This window comes from Lithobates pipiens, unplaced genomic scaffold (assembly GCF_037356315.1).
Source record: "Lithobates pipiens isolate NorthernLeopardFrog02 unplaced genomic scaffold, aLitPip1_a1.2 Scaffold_19, whole genome shotgun sequence".
NCBI lineage: Eukaryota > Metazoa > Chordata > Amphibia > Anura > Ranidae > Lithobates > Lithobates pipiens.
The window spans coordinates 180,223,431-180,244,683 of NW_027507764.1; the positions used below are offsets into that span (position 1 = coordinate 180,223,431).

Sequence of the window (21,253 nt, forward strand, 5' to 3'; positions counted from 1 at the left end):
GCTGCTTTGGTCAGAGGAGGAAGTAATGGCTCCTGACACAGCACTGTTTCCAGCATAAGGCAATACAGCCCCCAGTGGTGACACATAGGTATGACAACATTATATACTTAAAAGGAGATATTCATAAGAAAATCCAAAGATATTTCTTAGAAAACTCCACTTACCTTTCCGCCGCAGGGTTATCTGAGATAAACCCAATCTTCACCCTTTACGGTGGGCTCTGAAACCTTCAGGAGCAGGGGAACCTAGAGGTTACCCACAGTCCTGGACCTGCAACAGCACCCTGCCAGTAAAAACTTTATGGCCTTACTGCCAAAAAGTACTGGATCCCAGGGTCCAGCTCTCAAAAAAGAATTTTACTCGTGACCACCACCTTAGACACTGGTGAAGAAAACTGAAGTACTCCCAGTAGTGGGAGGGGTTATATAGGGAGTGCACTTCAGGTATTGGACACTGGCACGCCCCAAGACCAGAAGGTGGCCTATAACCCACAAGTAACTACTATGGCTCTGTGTCCCCTGATGTATGGAAAAAAAAAAGTTTCCAGCGTTAGCCTGAACATGTGGCTGTGCAGTGAAACGGGGGGGGGGGGGGGGGGGGGGGATACTTACAGATCCCAAGTTGTAGGGCAGCCATAATGGGTTTGCAAGTACGTTTAGGAGCGTTGTAAGGGCCCTAATGTGATACTGCAGAACTAGTACTGGGGCTTTCATCCAGGGGTCTAGTGCAAGTGGCATTTGTCGAGCCACCATTGGGGTGGCTGGCAGTGCTGGTGGCTGCCTGGTTTTCAGAGTACTTTAGCCTTTTGGGAGGGACCCTTTGCTTCTCCGACTTGGTTGCTAATCCTCTACTTTAGACGGGTTCGTATTTCAAATCGTAAAGTGAGGGCTTCCCACTGCTTTTATCTGTCATGCTGATCTGAAATGCCTCCTCACCGATAACATTTTTTTGGACTCTGGTGACACTGGGACAGGTACTTTATTCTAGGGCAGCGTACACAGTAATGATCGTGACAGATTGGAAACTGAATTACCAAACTCTCCTCCTCACACAAGATGTGTGGGTGAGAAGAAGCCAGCAACCGAGTTACTGGTGTGTTTACCTTTGTGGTTGAACGTAAAAATTGGACACCGTGATCACATGGTTAAAAAAAAAAAAAAAAAAAAAAGAAGGTGCTGTCATTGGCTCTTAACCCCAATTGTTGATGCGCCATGTCCAAGGGACACAGCTTACCATCGGTCACTGCAAGCCAATAAAAGATGTCCACCCAGAACAAATCAAGAGCGGCCCCTCCCAGCTGTCATTCTACTATAGGCCAGGTGGGAACCAGTTAATATATTGACAGTCTGGGGAAGAGAAGACTGCTGCAGATTCCTCCCCCATACTGCCTCAATATCCTCTTCACTCATTTGTGTGCATGTCCTCTAGGATTGGCATAGCAGAATCCAACTCAAGTTGAGAAATGGGAGTAGGTAAAATAGGAATGTCATTTTTGCTCCCTGGGCAAAGATGGCTGTAATCTGGCCAAGGAAATGCAACACACAGTGAATTCAGCATTAGTAAAATAGGCAAATTGTTGCATGCCTAAAATAGGACACCAAGCCCAATTTCAGAACTAGAGCTTGTTCCTGTGTAAGGGACGTACTGTCACTCAGGATGAGTGTTGCGTTTGCCTGCCATTCTGCATTCACTTCCTTTTGCTTTGTCTCCACCATAGCTTCTAGTGAAGGCCTTACCCTGTGGGGTACTCACGGAATAGGGGTGAGGAGTAAAGGGTAAGCTTGTACATAGAGTAATTTGTAACCCAGGTTTAGACCATCCTTTAACTTCTCATGGATTTGTGGAATGCACCTGGTCATCCGTTTGAGACTGAGTGGATGAATTTTAGTGCCAAATTTGAACAATAAAGCGAATAAATTCCAAATGCAGCCTTGTTTTACACAGTAACAGTCCAAATATACAGGGGGATCCTGTAATACTTGTTTAGGATGCTGGACTATATATAAAGTCCAGGTTTCACTCCTCATATTGGGAATACCCCCAAGAGGGGTCTTCGTGGACTGGGTTCCATTGTGGTGAACCAAGGTCCTGAAATTGTATAGGACCAAGCACCGCACACAGGATCCCATGCCTGGCATAACATTACATGCCATAGGGTCTAGGTACAACTCCCAAGGTTTTACAGCAGTTGCACCGACTCAAACACTGCTTCTGTAGACAGTAAGATTGAAAAATTCCTTAGGGAATTATACATACACACACATAATTATACATACATATATATATGTACACATACATACACACACAGCCGAGGACTCAAGAGTAGGGTAGAGCTATAATGGTAACGTGTCCTCAAACTTGCCAGTGTCCAATCACCTGAATGTATGAGCCTATAAACCATGGCATGTGTATACATTACCTGTGTCCTGAACAATTATGTAAAAAAAAAAAAAAAAAAAAAAAAAAAAAAAAAAGGGAGGGGAAACTGAGTAACCTCCTAGGATAAAGGTTGGCCTAGTCATTGTTTTTGCCATTTCTTGCTCAGAATAAACCAGAAGGGTGAATTCCTAGGTCCTTCATTGGATAAGGAAAAAAGGGATGCATAGCATTCTAGAGACTAGATAGAAAATATCTTTGTAATATATTTACCTTGGTTTCCAATTTAGTAAGCACTAGATAACAGATTCAACATACAGGCAGCCCCACGTGTTACAAACAAGATAGGGTCTGTGGGTTTGTTCTAAGCTTTTTTTTTCTTTAAGCTTTTTGGATAGCATAGGGAAGGGGTTAACACCACTGTAACGTTCGTTTTGCTATCTGTGCCCCTGTGCAGAAGATTTCACCTCACTATCTGTCCCAACGACAGTTGGATTTTGAACATTTTGGGTTGTGGAAATAAGATTTGGTTATAAAGCATCAGTGGAGATAACTTTTTTCCCCCATAATAACTTGCAGGAGTGAATTTCCCTTCCTGTTGTCTCCCTCTGTAACTAGGGGGACTGCCTGTACACATGTAAGTTTAAAATGTATAAATACCAAGTATGGGGTGTGTGATCATCCAGATGCATCATGGATTCCAAAGTCAGATCAACATGCAGGGAAGTGGATCACGCCAAGCTGCATAATAAGCAGCACAGAAAGATGACAAATAAAATTCATCCATTATGCAGATATACAATAAACATAAGGCAAAATAAATACTCATACAGTGTTGAGATTTCAATTTTATTAATGTCACAGATTTTTGTCCAGTCCACGTCTGAGACACCTTTAAATGGACAGTTCAACTACCCATCACACAGCATGATAAAAACCCAGAGATTCACATGTTCTGCAACATAGTCTCTAAAAAAACAAAACAAAAATATATGGGACCAGAACTGGTTAAAAAAGCAAAGTCTAAATTTGCCATATGAAGAATAAACTATTGCAGTCTACCTACCACACATTCCACATAAATAAATTTCATCCTTTGTTTTTTTTATAAATTAGATATCTGCAATAAAGACCTGTTTGTTGGCAAAGATTTAGACTGTTCACAGTTCAGTGTAGGCTGTGAAATACCCTCCTTGTACTGTACTTGAAGCACAAGTCAAAAAAAATAAATCTAAAACATTCAGAAAAAAATAGTTAAAGCAGATAATAAAAATGCCAGCTTTCAAATGGCAAGACTTAATTTGATATTTGAAGTGGAAAAAAGTCTCAAAAAAAAAAAAATAAAAAAAAAAAATAAAAAAAAAAAAAGGGAGGTTTCTACAACAGTACTACCTGTCATTTTGAACAAAAAAAAAAAAAAAAAACTGACCCATTTGACTTTTATAAAAAGGTTTACACCTATATGCAGACCTTGCTCAGAATTTCTTTGAACAAATGAAAGCAAGGTAAAAGCCATTCCATTATCAGACATGAGCGTAATATGCCAAATCAGTATTTTAATCACCATCCACCGACAAGATACTTCATATTTTTTTTCATAGAGCAGCAAGCAAACCAAAAGAAATTTAGTATGCTGAAAACACAAAGTGAATTTGTTAATATCTTGGCATTCAATGTAGCAGTTACGGCTGTCCAATAAAGCAACTTCTTCAAAAGAAGGTTATATATCCAATCTTCAGTCATTTGTAACATTAACAGATACATGAAGACAATTCCAAGTGTTAAGCTGGCCTTACACTGTTAGCCTTGTTAATGGATTCTTCCACCCATGTAAACAAGGTGGGTGGAGGAATCTCCCCTTTGTGGGATATTGTATTTGACAGCAGCTCCAAGTGCTGTCATCAACAAATACTGATCTGCAGTTGCCAGCACCATTCGAGCAACATTTTTAAGCATTTCCCTTTGACAGGTGCAGCTTCTGTCAAGCAGGGATGGCCACACACTAATCACATTTCAGCCATTCCCTCCTGACCTCGCTGAATTTTTAGACGGTGTATGCCAGCTTTAGATCCATATCCATCTAAAGCAAACAAGTCAGTGCTCTCATTTTTGCGAAACTACATAGGAATATTTACTCAAGCAAATCTATAGGAGGGAAATGCTGAAGACCCAGTAGCACTATTTAAACAGATTCTGTCCCCATACCATCAATATCAGCAACAATCTTCTGATAAGATTTGTCACATTACCTGTTTTTCTGCATGAATTCTCCCTGCAATTGATAGTGAATAAGCACAAGACTATTGCTGGGCTCCATCATTTCTGAAGGGATGTTAGCTGTTCCATGCAGACTCTCAGCTGGCACACAAACAATGCTTTGTAGTATTCCCCTGCTATCATTTTTACAGTTGATGCTTAATTTGGCCATGGGCTAAACAAATAGTCTTTCATCCACACTATACCCTGCAGAAGGATGAATCTTCCTCTGTGGCTACTGTATTATGAGCGCTGACACAACCAGCTCAAAATACCCACACAGTGACTGCTTCTGACTGGATGCAGCCACTGTTCATCTGAGAAATGCCATCTGGCTCTTTCAATCTAGGGTCTAGGGATAGAAGGCGGAAGGCAGCCAACAAGGTCACCAACTGAGTAAATTTAAATCAGGAACCAGACAGATTTTCTCTGTGTATGGCTAGTTTTACTGAACAGCCTAATTTATCCTAAGACTCCGCAGAGATTCTGAGTGCAAGAGCTCACATACAGCAAGAGCATTGAATAACCCCCACAGAGACAGCTTCTCCACTCTGTGCAACCAGCTCCTGTTTTGTTTAAATTTTTTTGCATCAAGGACTCTACGTCACCTGGAACTTCTGTTTAATACTTTATGGGTGCACTAAAATCATTGATCTTGCTTGAATCCAAATATTAGCTGTGTAGGCTCCTGCTGGAAAAATGAGAAGATGGTTGGGGCCAGGGACTTGCACAGACACTCTTTCAGGAAGTGGTAATTTTCTAACTGACATTACACAGGTCACAACCTGGATAAAACAGCAACTTCAGAAAAAGTGGGGATACATGCAAGCTCATATCCTCTACTGTGGCACGGTTTTCATTTAAAAAGTGAGGTCTGGCAACAGTCTAACTGGCAGCATAGACTGTCGGCACATACTACTTGCAGTATCTTTAAATGTGCCCCTTCAGTGCTGCCCAGAGCAATCCCTTGCAGTCCATTTCTTAGCAATGCAGAAAATGAATAACACTTTTGATGATCCCGCAGAGTAATGTAACCAACTTGTTTGTCACAATATTTATGCAAACAGACCATCAGGTTGTCACCATTTACACATTCAAGTGGAACTTCTCTCATAACTTTAGCAAGGTACATACATTCCACGTTAATTATGCTACCAAAAATAAGTGTGTGCTCTTAGCATTGCTCCTGCTTCTTTCTGGAAGCTGCCATTTTGTTAAAGTCCAGAGCCCCTGAACAGCAGGAATTCCTAAAGCAGAACTAAACCCATCGATTTAATGTAATTGTTTCAAAAAACAGTTGCATTACTGGAATGTTGAGATTGCCGTCACATTTGCATGTGTCCTCAACCAAACGGTCAAATCATCAAATGACTGGTGTCATAACTGATCTCACATGCTGCATCATGGCAGTAGCAGATCAAACAAGACGCTTTCTTGGCTGTAAAAAATAGGGAGGGTTTAATTCCACTTAAAGGCTGACAGCAGATCGGCCTCTACAAACTCAGCAGACCAACTGAGCATGTGCAGAGCAAAGGTCCATTACTGGATTAGAAACTGTATAGATACTTTAATGTTTTACATGGCTATACCTACAAAAGGGGCCAGCCTGAAGTGATCTAGCAGGACTTAATTTTCTGATTAAAGTTCCACTTTAACATCAGAGTGCTCTGCAACTACAAAAAAACGGAAGGATAAGTATTTTCCCCTCCCCAAAAATGTAAATATCATTAGAAAACATAACATTTAAGCTTGTGCAAATGTTAGTCTAAACTTCAGTTTATTTGGCAAATAAATCAACATGGTGCTGAGTCGGTACAGGTGTAGCATTTTCAGCCAAGCGGTGGAATACTAGTTCTGCCCCCCAGAACTTCCATTTTACTGGAATGTTAAAAAAAACAGTATCAAAAAGGACTGTTCCTGAAGTGACTTTTATAGATTAAGGCTGGGTTAACACTAGTGTGAATTGGATGCGGGGTTCACCGCATCCGATACGCATTAGAAGATTGTGACCGGCTCTCTTTGGAGCGGATTCACGTACCTCCACATCGGCTCAGGTGCAATGTGCACAGGAACGCTGTGCAAATTCAGGCTGAAATCGGACCTGAAACTGAACGATTATGCACTGGACCCCTGCTGTGAGCCAATGTGTGTTCATGTGTGAACCCAGCCTAAAGGAGCAACGGGGTGTTGGAGTAGTCCACCAGAAGGGAACGTTTTGTCCCAAGCAAGTAATCTGTAGTTTAGCTATACATTGCAAAAAATGACATAAAAGCGGTTCTTAATGTAAATCTGTTATGAAAAAAGAACCCAACATGAAAATACGCAAGCCTCCCAGCACTGGCAGAAACCAAATATATAATATTCACATACTTTGTAAGGGCATGTACTTTGAAAGGTCGGCCACACAGAACGGAACAACGTCCTGCTACTAAAAGCTTGACAGGCCACGTTCAAGTGAGAGAACAAAGCCACTAACAAATTTTTCATTACAGGTTTGCCAAATCAAATCACAGCTAAAAACCAAGGGGAGATCAATTTAACCACCTGTTTCTGACCAACTCATAAAGCCATACGTAAAAATTGTAAGTGTCAAAGCCGGAACTTTTTTGCATACAGTTGTGAATGTCAAATGGGGAAACTCTTATAATAGTTGCCACTTTCACCCTATATATATATATATAAAAAAAAAAAAAAAAAAAAAAACACGTGACCAAACTTTCTCAATGTGCATGATGACTCGAGCGCTCAGCAAATCAACCTTTTTACCCACAAGCTAGTGTGGATACCATCATCTGATAGCACTTTTGGGGAGCATGGGGGAACGGGTATTGCAGACTGCCTATTCTCAGCTTAGCAAAAGATCAAAATATTGCAGAAGGAAGGAGTAACAAGTTTAGAGTGCTTCTCTGTTATGCCACAAGTCTCACTGCTGGATACATTTACAAAACTATTCAACTACCTTTCTTCTAAAGGCCTGTTTTGTGAGAATGGTATAACAGGGAAGCACCATTTATGGCATTGCTATCGCAGTTTTTAAATGTTCTTGTTTCCAGGCTTTAAAACCCTCTATAAAAAGGTAACAAACTACAGCTTTGTACTAGATTCTATATAGACCTGTGTCAATTACCCATCTTAAGTAATAAGACAATAGGGTCTTGATCAACTCCCTGTAAGGTCACTTAAATGATTGACACAAAGCAGACAAATGTAAAAAGGTGATGTCTTGTTTTAATAGCTGCGCCAAAACAAAAAAAAGGAGGATAGGGGGTACAGTAGCCTCTCAATTTCTTGTCCCAACACAGCTATTTCAAACACACAATCTCTGCTTTATGCAAGACAGCAATCCTTGTGGTATCCGCTATGAGCGTAGCAAAACTGAGGTAGTCAACCTTGTGCAGGCCCAGCATAACAGATTTTAATAACCACTGAATGCTGCCATTCCATTCTCTTCATAGATGTGTTGTGTGTGAACACTGGGAATTCTTGTTCAACAGGTAGTGTCTCACAGGACACTTGTTCCCATAACAAGGAAGCAGGGAAGAATGCGTAGCATTGCAAGATTAATGCGATAATTTTTGAACATTGTTAGATTCAGTCATTTGCATCATCCAGTGGGTTGCGCTGAAGATCCGACAGTTCAGATGATCTCGGTCCAAGAGCTGTAGTTTGTTTACCTTAGTGGGCAAATTATCAAAGATCTTATGCAGAATGTTTTTTGGGGGCTTTACTGTTCACCTAGAACAGCATACTGGTTGTCTAACTGAAGGCGGAGAGCCGGGTTCTTTGCTGCCTCTTCCCTTGCACGGTTTTTATGCTTCACTATTTCAAAAGTCTTCTCCATTTCTTTATCTCTGTTTTGAAAAAAAAAAATGAAATCAGTATTTAACAATGCATTTTGACAATACAGTATAATCCAGTGGACTGACTCCTAATTTTTACCCTGTTGAAGTGCTACAGCCTCCATCAGTTTTCAGCATTTGACACTTCACCATTTACTAGAATTACTAGAAAAGGGTGTTTAGCAGTGTACAGAGGGTTCATCTAAAATGTTCATTGTTAACATGTAGTCATCCCCTGTTGGATTATATAAATGTATAGACTATTTAGGATTTGAGCACAGGTACAGGCAGTCACCAAGTTACAAAGATAGGGTCTGTAGGTTTGCTCTTAAGTTGAATCTGTTGGTAAGTCGGAACGGGCAAATTTTTTAAGTGTAGCTCCAGCCAAACAATTTAAGCTTTTTGGATAGCATATGTAAGGGTTAACACCCCTGTAGCATTTGTTTTGCTATCTGTGCCCCTGTTCAGAAGATTTTACCTCACTTTGTCCCAATGACAATTGGATTTTGAAAATGTTGCATTGTTGTGGAAGGATTGGTGATAAAGCGTCAGCGGAGACACATTTGTCCAATGATAACTTAAAGGAGAGAATTTCCCTTCCTAGGGGTAGATTTCTTCTCACTTCCTGTTGTCGCCCTCCGTTTGTAAGTAGGAGTCATTTGTAAGTCAGATGTTTGTAACCTGGGGACGGCCTGTATATCTTATTCCTATTGTATAGTGCAAGTTCAATGATCAGACCTGCACCTCCTACAACTTGTGTCTCTTTGCTCCATATTGGCACTATATCTACTGCAGTTTTCAGAAAAGGATTGGCCAGAGGGATTGTTTTGATGTAGTTGGCCAGCTTAAACATGTATTGCCATGAATGTAAACTAAAAATATCACTTTTTTATGCAAAGTTCACTATAAGACACAGCAGTGAATTCAAATACTCAAATTTTACATTTCAAAAGTATACCCAGGTAAAATTTATTGTATCCACAAAGTGCAAATATATAATAATCTTAATAAAGACTGAAATGTTAAAAAAATAACCCAACACTAAAAGTGCTTAATTTTAAGCACAAATAAGGTAGTATTCTCCAAAAGAAATATTCTACACACAGTCCGTTCATTTGTGTCCACTTCACAAATACCAAGTGCTTCACATGAAAATGTGCAGTGATCAAACTCAAACTTGAAGTGACGCCAGAAATAAAAAAAAAAGGACTTTTTTTTTGGTGTGTAAAAAGTCTTAAACAGCTTTTGACCACTTGACCTTTTGAAGATTTACCCTTATCAAAATAATAAAAAAAAAATAACTGTTTTGTTTCTCCCCCCCCCCCCTTTTTCTGCTATAAAACATATCCAATAAAAATTACGCCAAAATTTATTCTGCTACATAAAAAAAAAAAAAAATTCCAATGAGCATATATTGATTTGTGCAAAAGTTGTAGCATCTACAAACTATTAGATTTTGTTTTAAGTCATCTTTTTTACTAGAAATGGCAGTGATTAGTGACTTATAGCAGGACTGCAATACTGTATTGTGGTGGAAAATTTGGACCATGTCTTTTTGGGGGACCAGTGATATTACAGTGATCAGTGCTTAAAAAAAAAAAAATTATATATGCACAGTCACTGTACTAATGACACTGGCTGGGAAGGAGTTAAAGGGTGATCAAAGGGTTGAATGTGTGCCTAGCAAGTGTTTGTGCACTATGTGGGAGGTACTTTTACTAGAAGGTATGGAGCCATGTCCCTGCTTTGCAGAAACAGAATCCATTGCCTTCCCCTACTGAAGGAACGGTAGGCTGCCTCTGTAATAAACAATCGGCGGGTGCTGGGCGGACAGTCTGCGGTGCCCACACTGGGCTCCCGCTGTGATCACACGCGGTGTAACCTTTGACATTTCGGCTTATCACAGAGCCATCACCAGGAAGTGATGATGGCTTTGCGATAGGCCGAAACTTCGAAGGTTACACCGCGTCATTGCGTTACTTCCGCCATACAAAACTACCCAGGAATCAAGCTGAACGCCGCAAACGGTGGCTTTTCATATCAGGGCCGATTACCTAGTCACCTGCTACACGCTGAGTGCCAGGACTATAAGGCACTTTTAAATACGAGTGATTTTAGTTTGTGTATTTAACCACTAACTTTGAGGACTATAACGTCGTTACGGCAGCAACTAGCTGGCATTACCCAGGTATTCTCGTATTCGGCTACAAGTTAGAAGTTGTCTCTGCGGTAGATTCGCTGCGAGGTCACTTATCGGCGGTGGGGGAGGGCCCCTATTGGTTGTCTACATTCCTTGTAATAGGAATAAAAAGTGGCATTTTTTTGTAAACAGTGTAAAAATAAAAAAAAGGTGGAAAAAAAAAAAAAGTGGTTAATAAACCCCTTTTTTTTTACAGCATTGTGCAATGAAGGTTCTCCTTTGTCATTTCCATTCATACTTATGAGGTGCATTCATGCACGAGACATTTCATTTCAACAGGCTCCGTAGGGGTATCCCCACATGCCTAAGCGACCATACTAGCAATAGTTGGTCAACATCCAGGGTGAGTGTAAATCTATGTGCGGCACCCAGTCTGAACATCATTGCACAGTAGATGTCAATTTAAGCACAGGCACTTTGTTTCATCACCTAATGGGACTTTATTCATTTTGTGTGTGTTCTGCATGTTTATATGAATGTGATCAACCCTAAGCGCAGCAAACTGTTTTTATATAACTTCAACTAGCAGAAGATGGGAGACACTGACCACTGAAGGGAGAAGCAAATTACTACTTCTATTATAGGGAAATGCTTTAACCACTTCAGCCCCGGACCAATTAACAGCCTAAGGACCAGAGGTCTTTTTACAATTTCGCACTGCACTGCTTTAACTGGTAATTGCGCGGTCATGCAATGTTGTACCCAAACGAAATTTGCGTCCTTTTCTTCCCACAAATAAAGCTTTCTTTTGATGGTATTTGTTCGCCTCTGCGATTTTTATTTTTTGTGATATAAATGGAAAAAGACCGAAAATTTGAGAAAAAAAAATGACATTTTCTACTTTTTGTTATAAGAAAAATCGAATAAACTCAATTTTAGTCATACATTTAGGGCAAAATTTATTCAGCCTCATGTCTTTAGTAAAAAAATGTCAATAAGCGTATATTTATTGGTTTGCGCAAAAGTTATAGCGTCTACAAACTAGAGTACATTTTCTGGAATTTACACAGCTTTTAATTTACGACTGCCTATCATTTCTTGAGGTGCTAAAATGGCAGGGCAGTACAAACCCCCCCCCCCCCCCCCAATGACCCCATTTTGGAAAGTAGACACCCCAAGGGTGAGAGGCATGTTGAGCCCATTGAATATTTTTTTTTGTCCCAAGTGATTGAATAATGACAAAAAAAAAAAAAAAAAAAAAAAGTTTACAAAAAGTTGTCACTAAATGATATATTGCTCACACATGCCATAGTTATATGTGGAATTGTACCCCAAAATATATTCTGCTGCTTCTCCTGAGTACGAGGATACCACATATGTGGGACTTTTTGGGAGTCTAGCCGCGTACGGCAGCCCGAAAACCAATCACTGCCTTCAGGATTTCTAAGGGTGCAAATTTTTGATTTCACTCCTCACTACCTATCACAGTTTCGAAGGCCATAAAATGCCAAAATAGCACAAAACCCCCCCAAATGACCCCATTTTGGAAAGTAGACACCCCAAGCTACTTACTGAGAGGCATGTTGAGTCCATGAAATATTTTATATTTTGCCACAAGTTGCAGGAATTTAAAAAAAAAATTTTTTTGCACAAAGTTGTCACTAAATGATATATTGCTCACACATGCTATGGGCATAAGTCAAATTACACCCCAAAATAAATTCTGCTGCTTCTCCCGAGTACGGGGATACCACATGTGGGGGACTTTTTGGGAGCCTAGCCACGTACGGGCCCCCGAAAACCAAGCACCGCCTTCCGGATTTAAATATAAAATGCTACCAAAAAAAACTGTTAGCGATCAGGCCTGACTCTGCGATCGCTGCAGTTATGTGTTTAGTGTTTTGTAAGTGACAGTGATCGATCGATACTGCACTTGGGTGGGCTGGGCAGAGGGGCAAAACGCAGGTGCCAGCAGGTATCTGGGCTGATCCCGCTAACAATGCGTTTTTTTGGAACCCTAAACTGCTGGGGATGCTAGTATAGATCTGATCAGATCTGATATTGATCTGTTCAGATTCTATACCACTACGGGAGGTTTATGCTTTGCGTGTGGGTGTTGGCGGTACTGGCACTAACCTAGCGCTGCCTGGGGCGACGCAGACCCTGACCCTAAAACCCAATTGATATCACCCGTCGGGTGATCAGGGGGTTAAACCTTTATTGGGTAATAAATGGTGGGTGCCCTGATGCTATAAAAAGCAAACTAACCAGAGTCACCCGTAACACTTATACGGTGATCACTGGTGAAAGGGTTAACTAGGGGCAATCAGCGGGTTCAAATTTTTATTAGGTAGTATATGGGGGTCCCTGGCGCTATATAAAAACCTGACGGGGAACCTAAATAACCAACGGGCTAACCAGCGTCACTTATACTGTGATCGCTGGTGATAGGGTTAACTAGGGGCAATCAGGGGGGTAAAAACCATTATTGGGTAGTATATCGGGGCACCTAGCGCTATAAAAACTTGGCGGTGAACCTAAAAAAAATAACTAGCTACCTAGCGACACTAATGCAGCGATCAGAAAAATGATCGCTTAGCGACACTGGCAAAAGGGGGTGAAAGGGTTAACTCTAGGGGCAATCAGGGGGTTAAACCTTTATTGGGGGTTGTAGGGGGCTACCCTGGTCCTAACACTAACTGCCCTGACAGTTTTTACTTTTACAACTGACACTGAATGCAGTGATCATTTATTTACTGATCACTGCAATCAGTGACACTGTGGCGGGGGGGGGGGGGGGGGGGGTGGGTTTGTGTGCCTACATGTCAGTGTAGTGTTGGTGCATACTTACTTTCTGTCTTCTCCTCGTAGTCCGGTCAAAAAGACCGCCCCGAGGAGAATGACATCACTTCCTCCCTGCCTGTGTATACAATACACAGTGGGAGGAAGCTTCTCATTCACCAGGAGTGATCGAGAGGGGATGGCCAGAAACCAACGGCCATCCCCTCATCACGGATCGCTCCTGAAGCGAACCGGAACGCCGTATCCAGCGGGAGGGGGTCCGATCGGACCCCCCACCCGCTGGAAGGCAGGCACGTACATGTACGTGCCTGCCTGTGCCATTGCGATGACGTACAATGGCAATATGGCGGTCCTTAAGTGGTTAAGGAACTATTTTTGTAAAATGACAGCGTTTTTAAAGTTCTGCAATAAAGCTATATTGTAAAATGTTAAGATAAGCAATTTTCCAATGTGGGATCTAGAGGAGAAATTAAATACCAGCTTGCATGCCCGCTTTATTAGCAAACCTTCATTAGTTTAAACACATCCATTTTAAAATAAACCTGTCTTGACAGACATGCATGCCTCTTCTGACTTTTTATGGTATTGAAGCAAGGTCACCATGGACTAGCACTTTTAGGAGGGACCAGCAACGGTAGGCTCCAAGTTTCTCTCACAGTTTTCCATTAATGCCAATACTTCAGTTAAAAGTACAAACAAGCTGCTGAACCCAATGTGTATTGCAGTTCGGTTCACTGGATTGCCATTAGCAACCAAGTTCCACTCTGAAAGTAAGTCAAAGGTGCAAGAACCTTGCGTATTCTCTACCCCAAACCATAGCATTAATTAGGCCTCATTTACCCCAATGGGAATGCACACATTACATACATATGCAGGCAGTCCTATTGACATCAATTAGGACGCAGCGGCTATATGGACACCGTCGCTGTTCCCAATGCCTTCCGTGTAGATGCGGATGCATGGCTTTGATTGTAGACAGTGCGAGTTTGAGGACACGTACCCACACAGGATGTCCTATTGGGAGCAGCGACTGTTTCTGAAGCCGTGTTCCAAATGACATCAAATGTGACTGCCTGCATGGGGACGCATTGAAAACCCATGCATTCCCATGTGGGGTAAACATTGGTATACCGCCATGTGAATGAGGCCTAAGCATTAGGAGAATTTCATTCATCAGAAGCGTGTATGTATATTGTAATATATATATATATATATATATATATATATATATATATATATATATATATATATATATATATATATACACACACACATATATACATACATACACACACACACACACATATACATATATACACACACACACACCGCAATAGAAGTACCTGAAATAAATACATTTTTACCAAAAGAGGTAGTGATCTAACGAATCCAACCATTTCACTAGAAGACAAAAAAAAAAGCCAGCTACTGCAATCTCACACCACATGAACATTAAAAATGTGCAACAGAAACTGTATTTTAATATAGATTAAGGAATAATGCAAGAAAGGCAACATCAAAAATGCACAAAAACATGTTAACCATTTAAGAGTACTTGCCTGCGGGACTCTATATGCTTGGCAGTGGATTGCAGTGATGGGAACTGGGAATCGCTATAAATTTCTGGCGGGCCTTGGGGTTTCCGTGTTGTAGTCGACACTCTAGCAGCAGGGGGTCTATATACGCCGCCACTGGTCTGTGCAGGTTCTGCAACTTCAGTTACTAGAAAAGTTGTGAAATAAAACAAACATTTAGTTTTATGTAATAAAGCATTTTGTGAATTACCTTAAAAATTGATGCCTAGGAAATGCACAAAAAATTTAATGTATTTTTTTCCATGGTCTCACCAAAATTTACAGTAGGCTGAGCAGGAGCAGTCTTATTCCAAGGCCCCTGTGCCTTATCTGTGCCAGAGCCACCTGTCTCTTCCCAATCAATCCCTTGTTCTTCCTTCTTTTCATTTTCATCATCATCTTTTTCATTGCTGCGGAAAGAGTAAGCACACAATTATAGGTTTCTGATTTGGACTAACTCACATACTTAAAGTTTGCCCTATGTTAGGTTTCAGGCAGCACATTTTAAGATTTTTATAGTTAATCTAAATATTTTCCTTGAAGTCCACTGAGGGACATGATATTAGGAAAGCTTAAATAATTGGATTATACTGCCACCCACAGAAGGTTGGGATGCTAGCAAACATTAAGCCTAGGTTCACACTAAGTGCGGGAATGAAACAGTGCAAGTTTAGCTGAACTCACACCATTTCATTCCCGCATGTCAGTCCCGATTTTGGCAGCCATTTGAGACATAAGCAGAGTGGACACAAACCTGACCAGATCAGCTCACACCAAGCGCCAGTGTGAAAGGGGCCCAAGAGTGTCTGCATTCTCCATAACAATGGGTTCAGGCATGTTTGCAGCTCCACATGCCGGAGCCTGCCAAGAAGCTTACACTGCACAGAGCTAATCACAGGCAGAGACATTTCCCAATCTGGGCAGCCGCAGATCGTGAAATGTCACACTGCCTGCGAATAGGCTGCGCAGTGTAAGCTTCCTGGTGGGCTCAGGCATTTGGAGCGGCTAACACGCCTGAGCCCATCCTTACTTCGACACTGGGTATGTTCTTTTTTCTTTTGCCCAAATAACTTTTCTTCCACTACCTGACACCAGGGAAGCTTGTATAATCACTGTAGGTACATACGGGTGCATCTCAAAATTAGGAGTATCAAAAAGTTTATTTCAGTAATTCAATGCAAAAAGTGAAACTCATTATACATAGGATGCGTACCACACACAGTGATAAAAATTAAGATAAATGCTTGAAATGTGAGGATTGTGGCTCACAGCTAGTGAAAACCCCAAATTCAGCCTCTCAAGACCAACAAAATAGGATTTTTGTACTCTCCGTAAAATCCTTTTCTCTGAAGTTCATCTATCACCCTTTTAGGAGAGGTTTAGGCAGAAAGTGTTATACAGCAAAACTGCACGTTTCTGCCCGGGGGCAGTCCTACTGGCTATAACCCCCACGCATCCAGCAGCTCAGTTCATCAAAAGCAGTACAAATAGGAGGGGTGGGTGCTGTGTCCGTCAATGAACTTCAGAGAAAAGGATTTTACGGCGAGTACAAAAATCCTATTTTCTCTTTCGTTCATTGACAGACACAGCATATTCACCTTGACCTTAGGGATGCCCCCAAGCAGTGTTAAAAAAAAAAAAAAAAAAAAACACACACACACACACACACACACACACACACACACACACACGGGGTGGGAACAGCAAGAAAATAACTAGCAACCTTGTAAAATTTTGTGAAAGCGTGAACGGACGACCAGATCACCACCTTACACACCAGTGAAACAGACGCTTGATGTCGGAAAGCCCAAGAGGCACCAATTGCCCTGGTAGAATGTGCCTTGACAGGAAAGGGAGGCGCCCTCCCCCTTATGGCATAAGCCTGAACCACAATCTGTCTGATCCGAAAAATGGTGGCCGACAGGCCCTTCTTCGGACCAGCCACCGATACAAACGAGTCCAACCTCAAAAAAGGAGCCGTCGCAGACAGCTACGCCCGCAGCAACCTCTTTGGGGTGTGATGGCCGGGGACATAAAAGACAGAAGCACAATAGCACAATGTCCTCATTTAGATGAAAAGCCAAAACAACCGTTGGAAGAAATGAAGGCTGTGGGCGCAGCACTGCCTTATCCTTGTGGAGGACCAAGTAGGGAGACTTGCATGACAAGGCCGCCAACTCAGAAACCCTCCTGGCAGATGTAATAGCCACTAGAAAGACTACTCTTAAGCCCCATACACACGGTCGGACTTGTACAAACTTTTCCGTGGACTTTTGTACAAAGTGTGTTGTCCACAAGTTTGTATTGCATACACACGGTCGGACTTTTTGACAACAAACACGAACGTGGTGACGTCACAACGTACGGACGCCACTTCAAAAGAGGACGTTCAATGACTCCAGCGCCACCTTTGGTCAACTTCTGTATTGTAGTCTGATCGTTTGCAATGGTTCTGAGCATGCGTGTTTGTACCTTGTACAAAAGTCCGATGCTTTTGCGTACACACGGTAGGACTTTGCTCCATCGGACTTTTGTTGCCAGAAAGTTTGTCCGTTCGCACAGCCAACAAAAGTCCGATGAAAACAGAAAAAGTTTGTCCGATGGAGCGTACACACAGTCGGATGTTGCTCCAAAACAGCTAATTTGCATGTTTGTTGTCAAAAAGTCCGACCGTGTGTACGGGCCTTTAGAGACTCAATAAGGGTATCACCCTAATAATTTCAAATGGCGGTTTCTGAAGCACCGAGAGCGCCAGATTCAAATCCCACGGAGGCAGAGTTGGTTGAACCGGAGGGGCCATGTCGAACCCCCTGAACAAACGTACTCACGACGAATGAGTTGCCAAGGGTCACTGGAAAAAAAAAAAAAAGACAAAGCTGATATCTGCTCCTTAAAAGGTGCTTAAGGAAACTTTCTGATCCACTCTTGGCTGCAAAAACAGCAGGATCCTGGAAACAGTGTGCGCGCGGATGCCACCCCATCTCCTCACACATGAAGATGTAAGCCTTCTACGTACAATGATAAATCTTCAGATAAGATGACTTCCATGCCCTCGGCATAGTGGAGATTACCAAATCAGTCAGACCTCAGTCTCTTAGCACCTGGCTTTCAACAGCAATGCCGTCAAAGCCAGCGACGGTAAAGCAGGATGAAGTATTGGACCTTGCAACAGAAGGTCCTCCCACATCGGCAGCCACCAAGGAACATCAGCCACCATTCGTATGTTGGCGTACCATGGATGCCAAGGCCAATCTGGGGCAATCAGAATCACCGGAATCCCCTCGGCCTCCACTCTGCGAAGCAGACATAGTAGAAGTAGTAATTGGGGGGGGGGGCGTCATACAATTAGCCGATAATGCGCCCCCCCCCCCCCCCCCATGGAGCCAACGCGCCTGCCGCATCTGCCAGGGATCCTTTGACCTGGCCAAAAACCTCTAACTTCCGACTGAGTTGAGAAGCCAGGAGATCCACATCTGGCGTGCCCCACCTTAGGCAGCCAAGATACATTTGGATGTAGCGACCATTCCCCTTGGTCCAGCATCTGACGACTTAGGTAGCCCGCTTGCCAGTTTTCTAGGTCCTGAATGTACATGTCCATGTCTATGTTCTGCCCAAAAATGTCCACCTATCGAATACTGTACACCCCGTACTGCGCAGGCGCAGCTCTTGTGCAGTACGGAGCACAAGGAGATTCGGAAAATCTTCGAAGATGAATGGCACCTGCACCGCGAGTCCAGGTGCAAGCCCCACCATCCAAGTGGACATAGGGCTGCACATAGAGGGCCCCTTGCTGGCTTGCTTCGCTTGGCTCTTTTATATGCTATGTTCACTTGGATGGTGGGTTTTGAACCTGGACTCACGGCGCAGGCGCCGTTAATCTTCGGATATTTTCGGAATCCGCTTGTCCTGTGTACTGCGTATGCGCAGTACACAGCGGACACTATCCGACGAGGGACAGTATGACAGGGGCACGTGCCGCTCTGCCCAATGCAGGATGTGAGAGACCTCCAATGCTGCAGCCGAGCGCCTTGTTCCTCCTTGATGGTTGACATACACGACCGCCGTGGCATTGTCCGACTGGATCCTGACCAGACGCCCCTGCAGCCACTGTGACCATGTGGAGATGCACTGCCTGACTGCCCGAAGTTCCAGCACGTTGATCGGCAGGTGGTATTCTTCCTGGGTCCAGCGACCCTGGGCTGACTGTACGCCCCAAACTCCCCAACTGGTCAGGCTGGTGTCTGTTATGATTACCGTTCAATGAAGAGGAAGGAATGACTTCCTGGACCGAAGGGCCGGAGACCTCAGCCACCAAAGCAGGGAATCCCCGATTAGCTGGCTCACACAAATTTGACAATCCAGGGACAACAGTGATTTGTCTCATTTGGACAGGATCTACCCTTTGCAAGACTCGAGTGTGGAATGGAGCATACAGTACCGCCTCCAAAGTGGCTACCATGAGACCCAGGACTCGCATGCCAAAACATAGCGACAGCCACCTGCTTCAACTTCACTGCAGCTTAAAGAGTCTGCAGCTTGTCCAAAAGGGAGAAAGACTCTTGCCTCTGAGGAGTCCAGAAGCAAGCTAAGGTACTCCAGGACCAGACGGACAGCTTCCTTCTTTGGGACTACAGATTGCAGTAGAATCCCTGAAACTTTTCCAGTGTCAGTTCAGGCACCATCACCACGCGCAGCAGCAGGTCCTGCCCCGAACAGGGCTTCCCCAACGACCTGGAAGATGAAGGTTGGACGAAAAAAAAAAAAAAATCAGTTTGGCGGACAAGAAAGAAACTTATATCCCGATGAAACTAGTTCGCAGACCCACAGGTCGGAAAGTAGGGATGTCCACCAAGCTGCAAACTCCCGAAGGCGACCCCCCCACCTGACAGTCAGGCGGGGGTAAACCTTCATGCGGTAACAGATTTGGTCACAGGCTTGTTCGGCTTGCGAAACCAGGGGCGCTTTTGTCCTTCAGCAGGCACCTTGTCGGACTGGGAACGATTATCCGCCGACCCGGGCGGACGAAAAATCAGCTTCTGAGCGGAAAAGGAGGGCCCTTGCCTATGGCATGGCTGCTTACCTTTCCTGGACTCTTACTCCCAGTAACATTCTTAATAAGGTCATCCAGTGAGGCTCAAAAATAGCCCCTCTCCCTGGAATGGCAAGTCCCGCCAGTGCTTTCTTAGAAGACTGGTCCGCAGGCCAGCACTTCCGCCAAATCAGGCGACGTAAGCACTACTTCTCATATTGAGGCTCTAGAGCAGTGATGGCGAACCTTGGCACCCCAGATGTTTTGGAACTACATTTCCCATGATGCTCATGCACTATGCAGTGTAGCTGAGCATCATGGGAAATGTAGTTCCAAAACATCTGGGGTGCCAAGGTTCGCCATCACTGCTCTAGAGAGCAAGGGGGCCATATCTAAGGCCGCATCACAGACACCTGCACCAATTGGTCCACCAGTTCCACGCAGACCAGGGAAGCCTGTTGCTTCTCCAACTCACGGTGCAACAATTTAGCCCATTCAGTAAGCGTCTGACACCAGGGCCGTTGCCAACACTGGCTGCAATGCTGACCCCACCACCATAAACGTGGACCGGGCAACTGCCTCAGCCCTCCTTTCGGCAGGGTCCTTGAAAGCAGGGGTCCTTTCCACTGGAATCACGGTTACCTTATTTAATCTGGATAGGGGGGTGACAATTGGAGAAGTCCCTTTCTTCAGGAAACTCTCCTCAAAGGGGTAACGCACCGCCAAGCGTTTCGGGACTGAAAAAGGTCAGCTGCGGTTTTCCCTACTCCTTGTAAATAAACGTATCAAAATAAGTTGGGTAAGGAAACCCCTTAGCCGTGTGGCCCGGCTTGTGGGACCCGAAAGGGACTGTAGATTCCCTCGCCGTAGCCTCCATCTTTAGGGTACCCCGCACCGCTGTGATAAATGCTCCTACAAGCAATTTTTCCAGCGCTGACCTGGACACGGAGTCATGCTCACTGTCTGAACGGTCCTGTCCGCATCCAGACATGTCAAAACAGGGGCCGCCTGCCACAGCAGGGCCCAAGGTCTGAATCAGAGCTTTCCCCAGAAGATGGCTTTTTACCACCCCTTGCGCCCGCATGCCACTTCCACCTTGGCAACAAAGGCCTCCAGGACCACAGACAGAGCGTCCACAGGCACCACAGGTGCAGGGAACTGGTTGCCATAACAAAGGATGTCTGGGGAAGAAGCGCCAGCTTCTGACGCAATGCTGACCCACACTCACCTGTCACCA

The 21,253-nt window shown here is 43.5% G+C and overlaps 1 protein-coding gene across 1 annotated transcript in view; it reads right to left on the reverse strand.

Annotated features, from left to right (window-relative positions):
- Positions 1-3,211: 3,211 nt before the first annotated feature.
- Positions 3,212-21,253, reverse strand: part of CDV3 (CDV3 homolog) — a 50,573-nt gene continuing 32,531 nt past the window's right edge. Inside the window, exons 3-5 of the mRNA XM_077491522.1 lie at positions 15,261-15,397; positions 14,973-15,135; positions 3,212-8,483 (exon numbers count right to left, since the gene is read on the reverse strand). Of these exons, the coding sequence (XP_077347648.1) occupies positions 8,357-8,483; positions 14,973-15,135; positions 15,261-15,397 (427 nt within the window). The 3' untranslated portion in view covers positions 3,212-8,356. The remainder of the gene's footprint in view (positions 8,484-14,972; positions 15,136-15,260; positions 15,398-21,253) is intronic.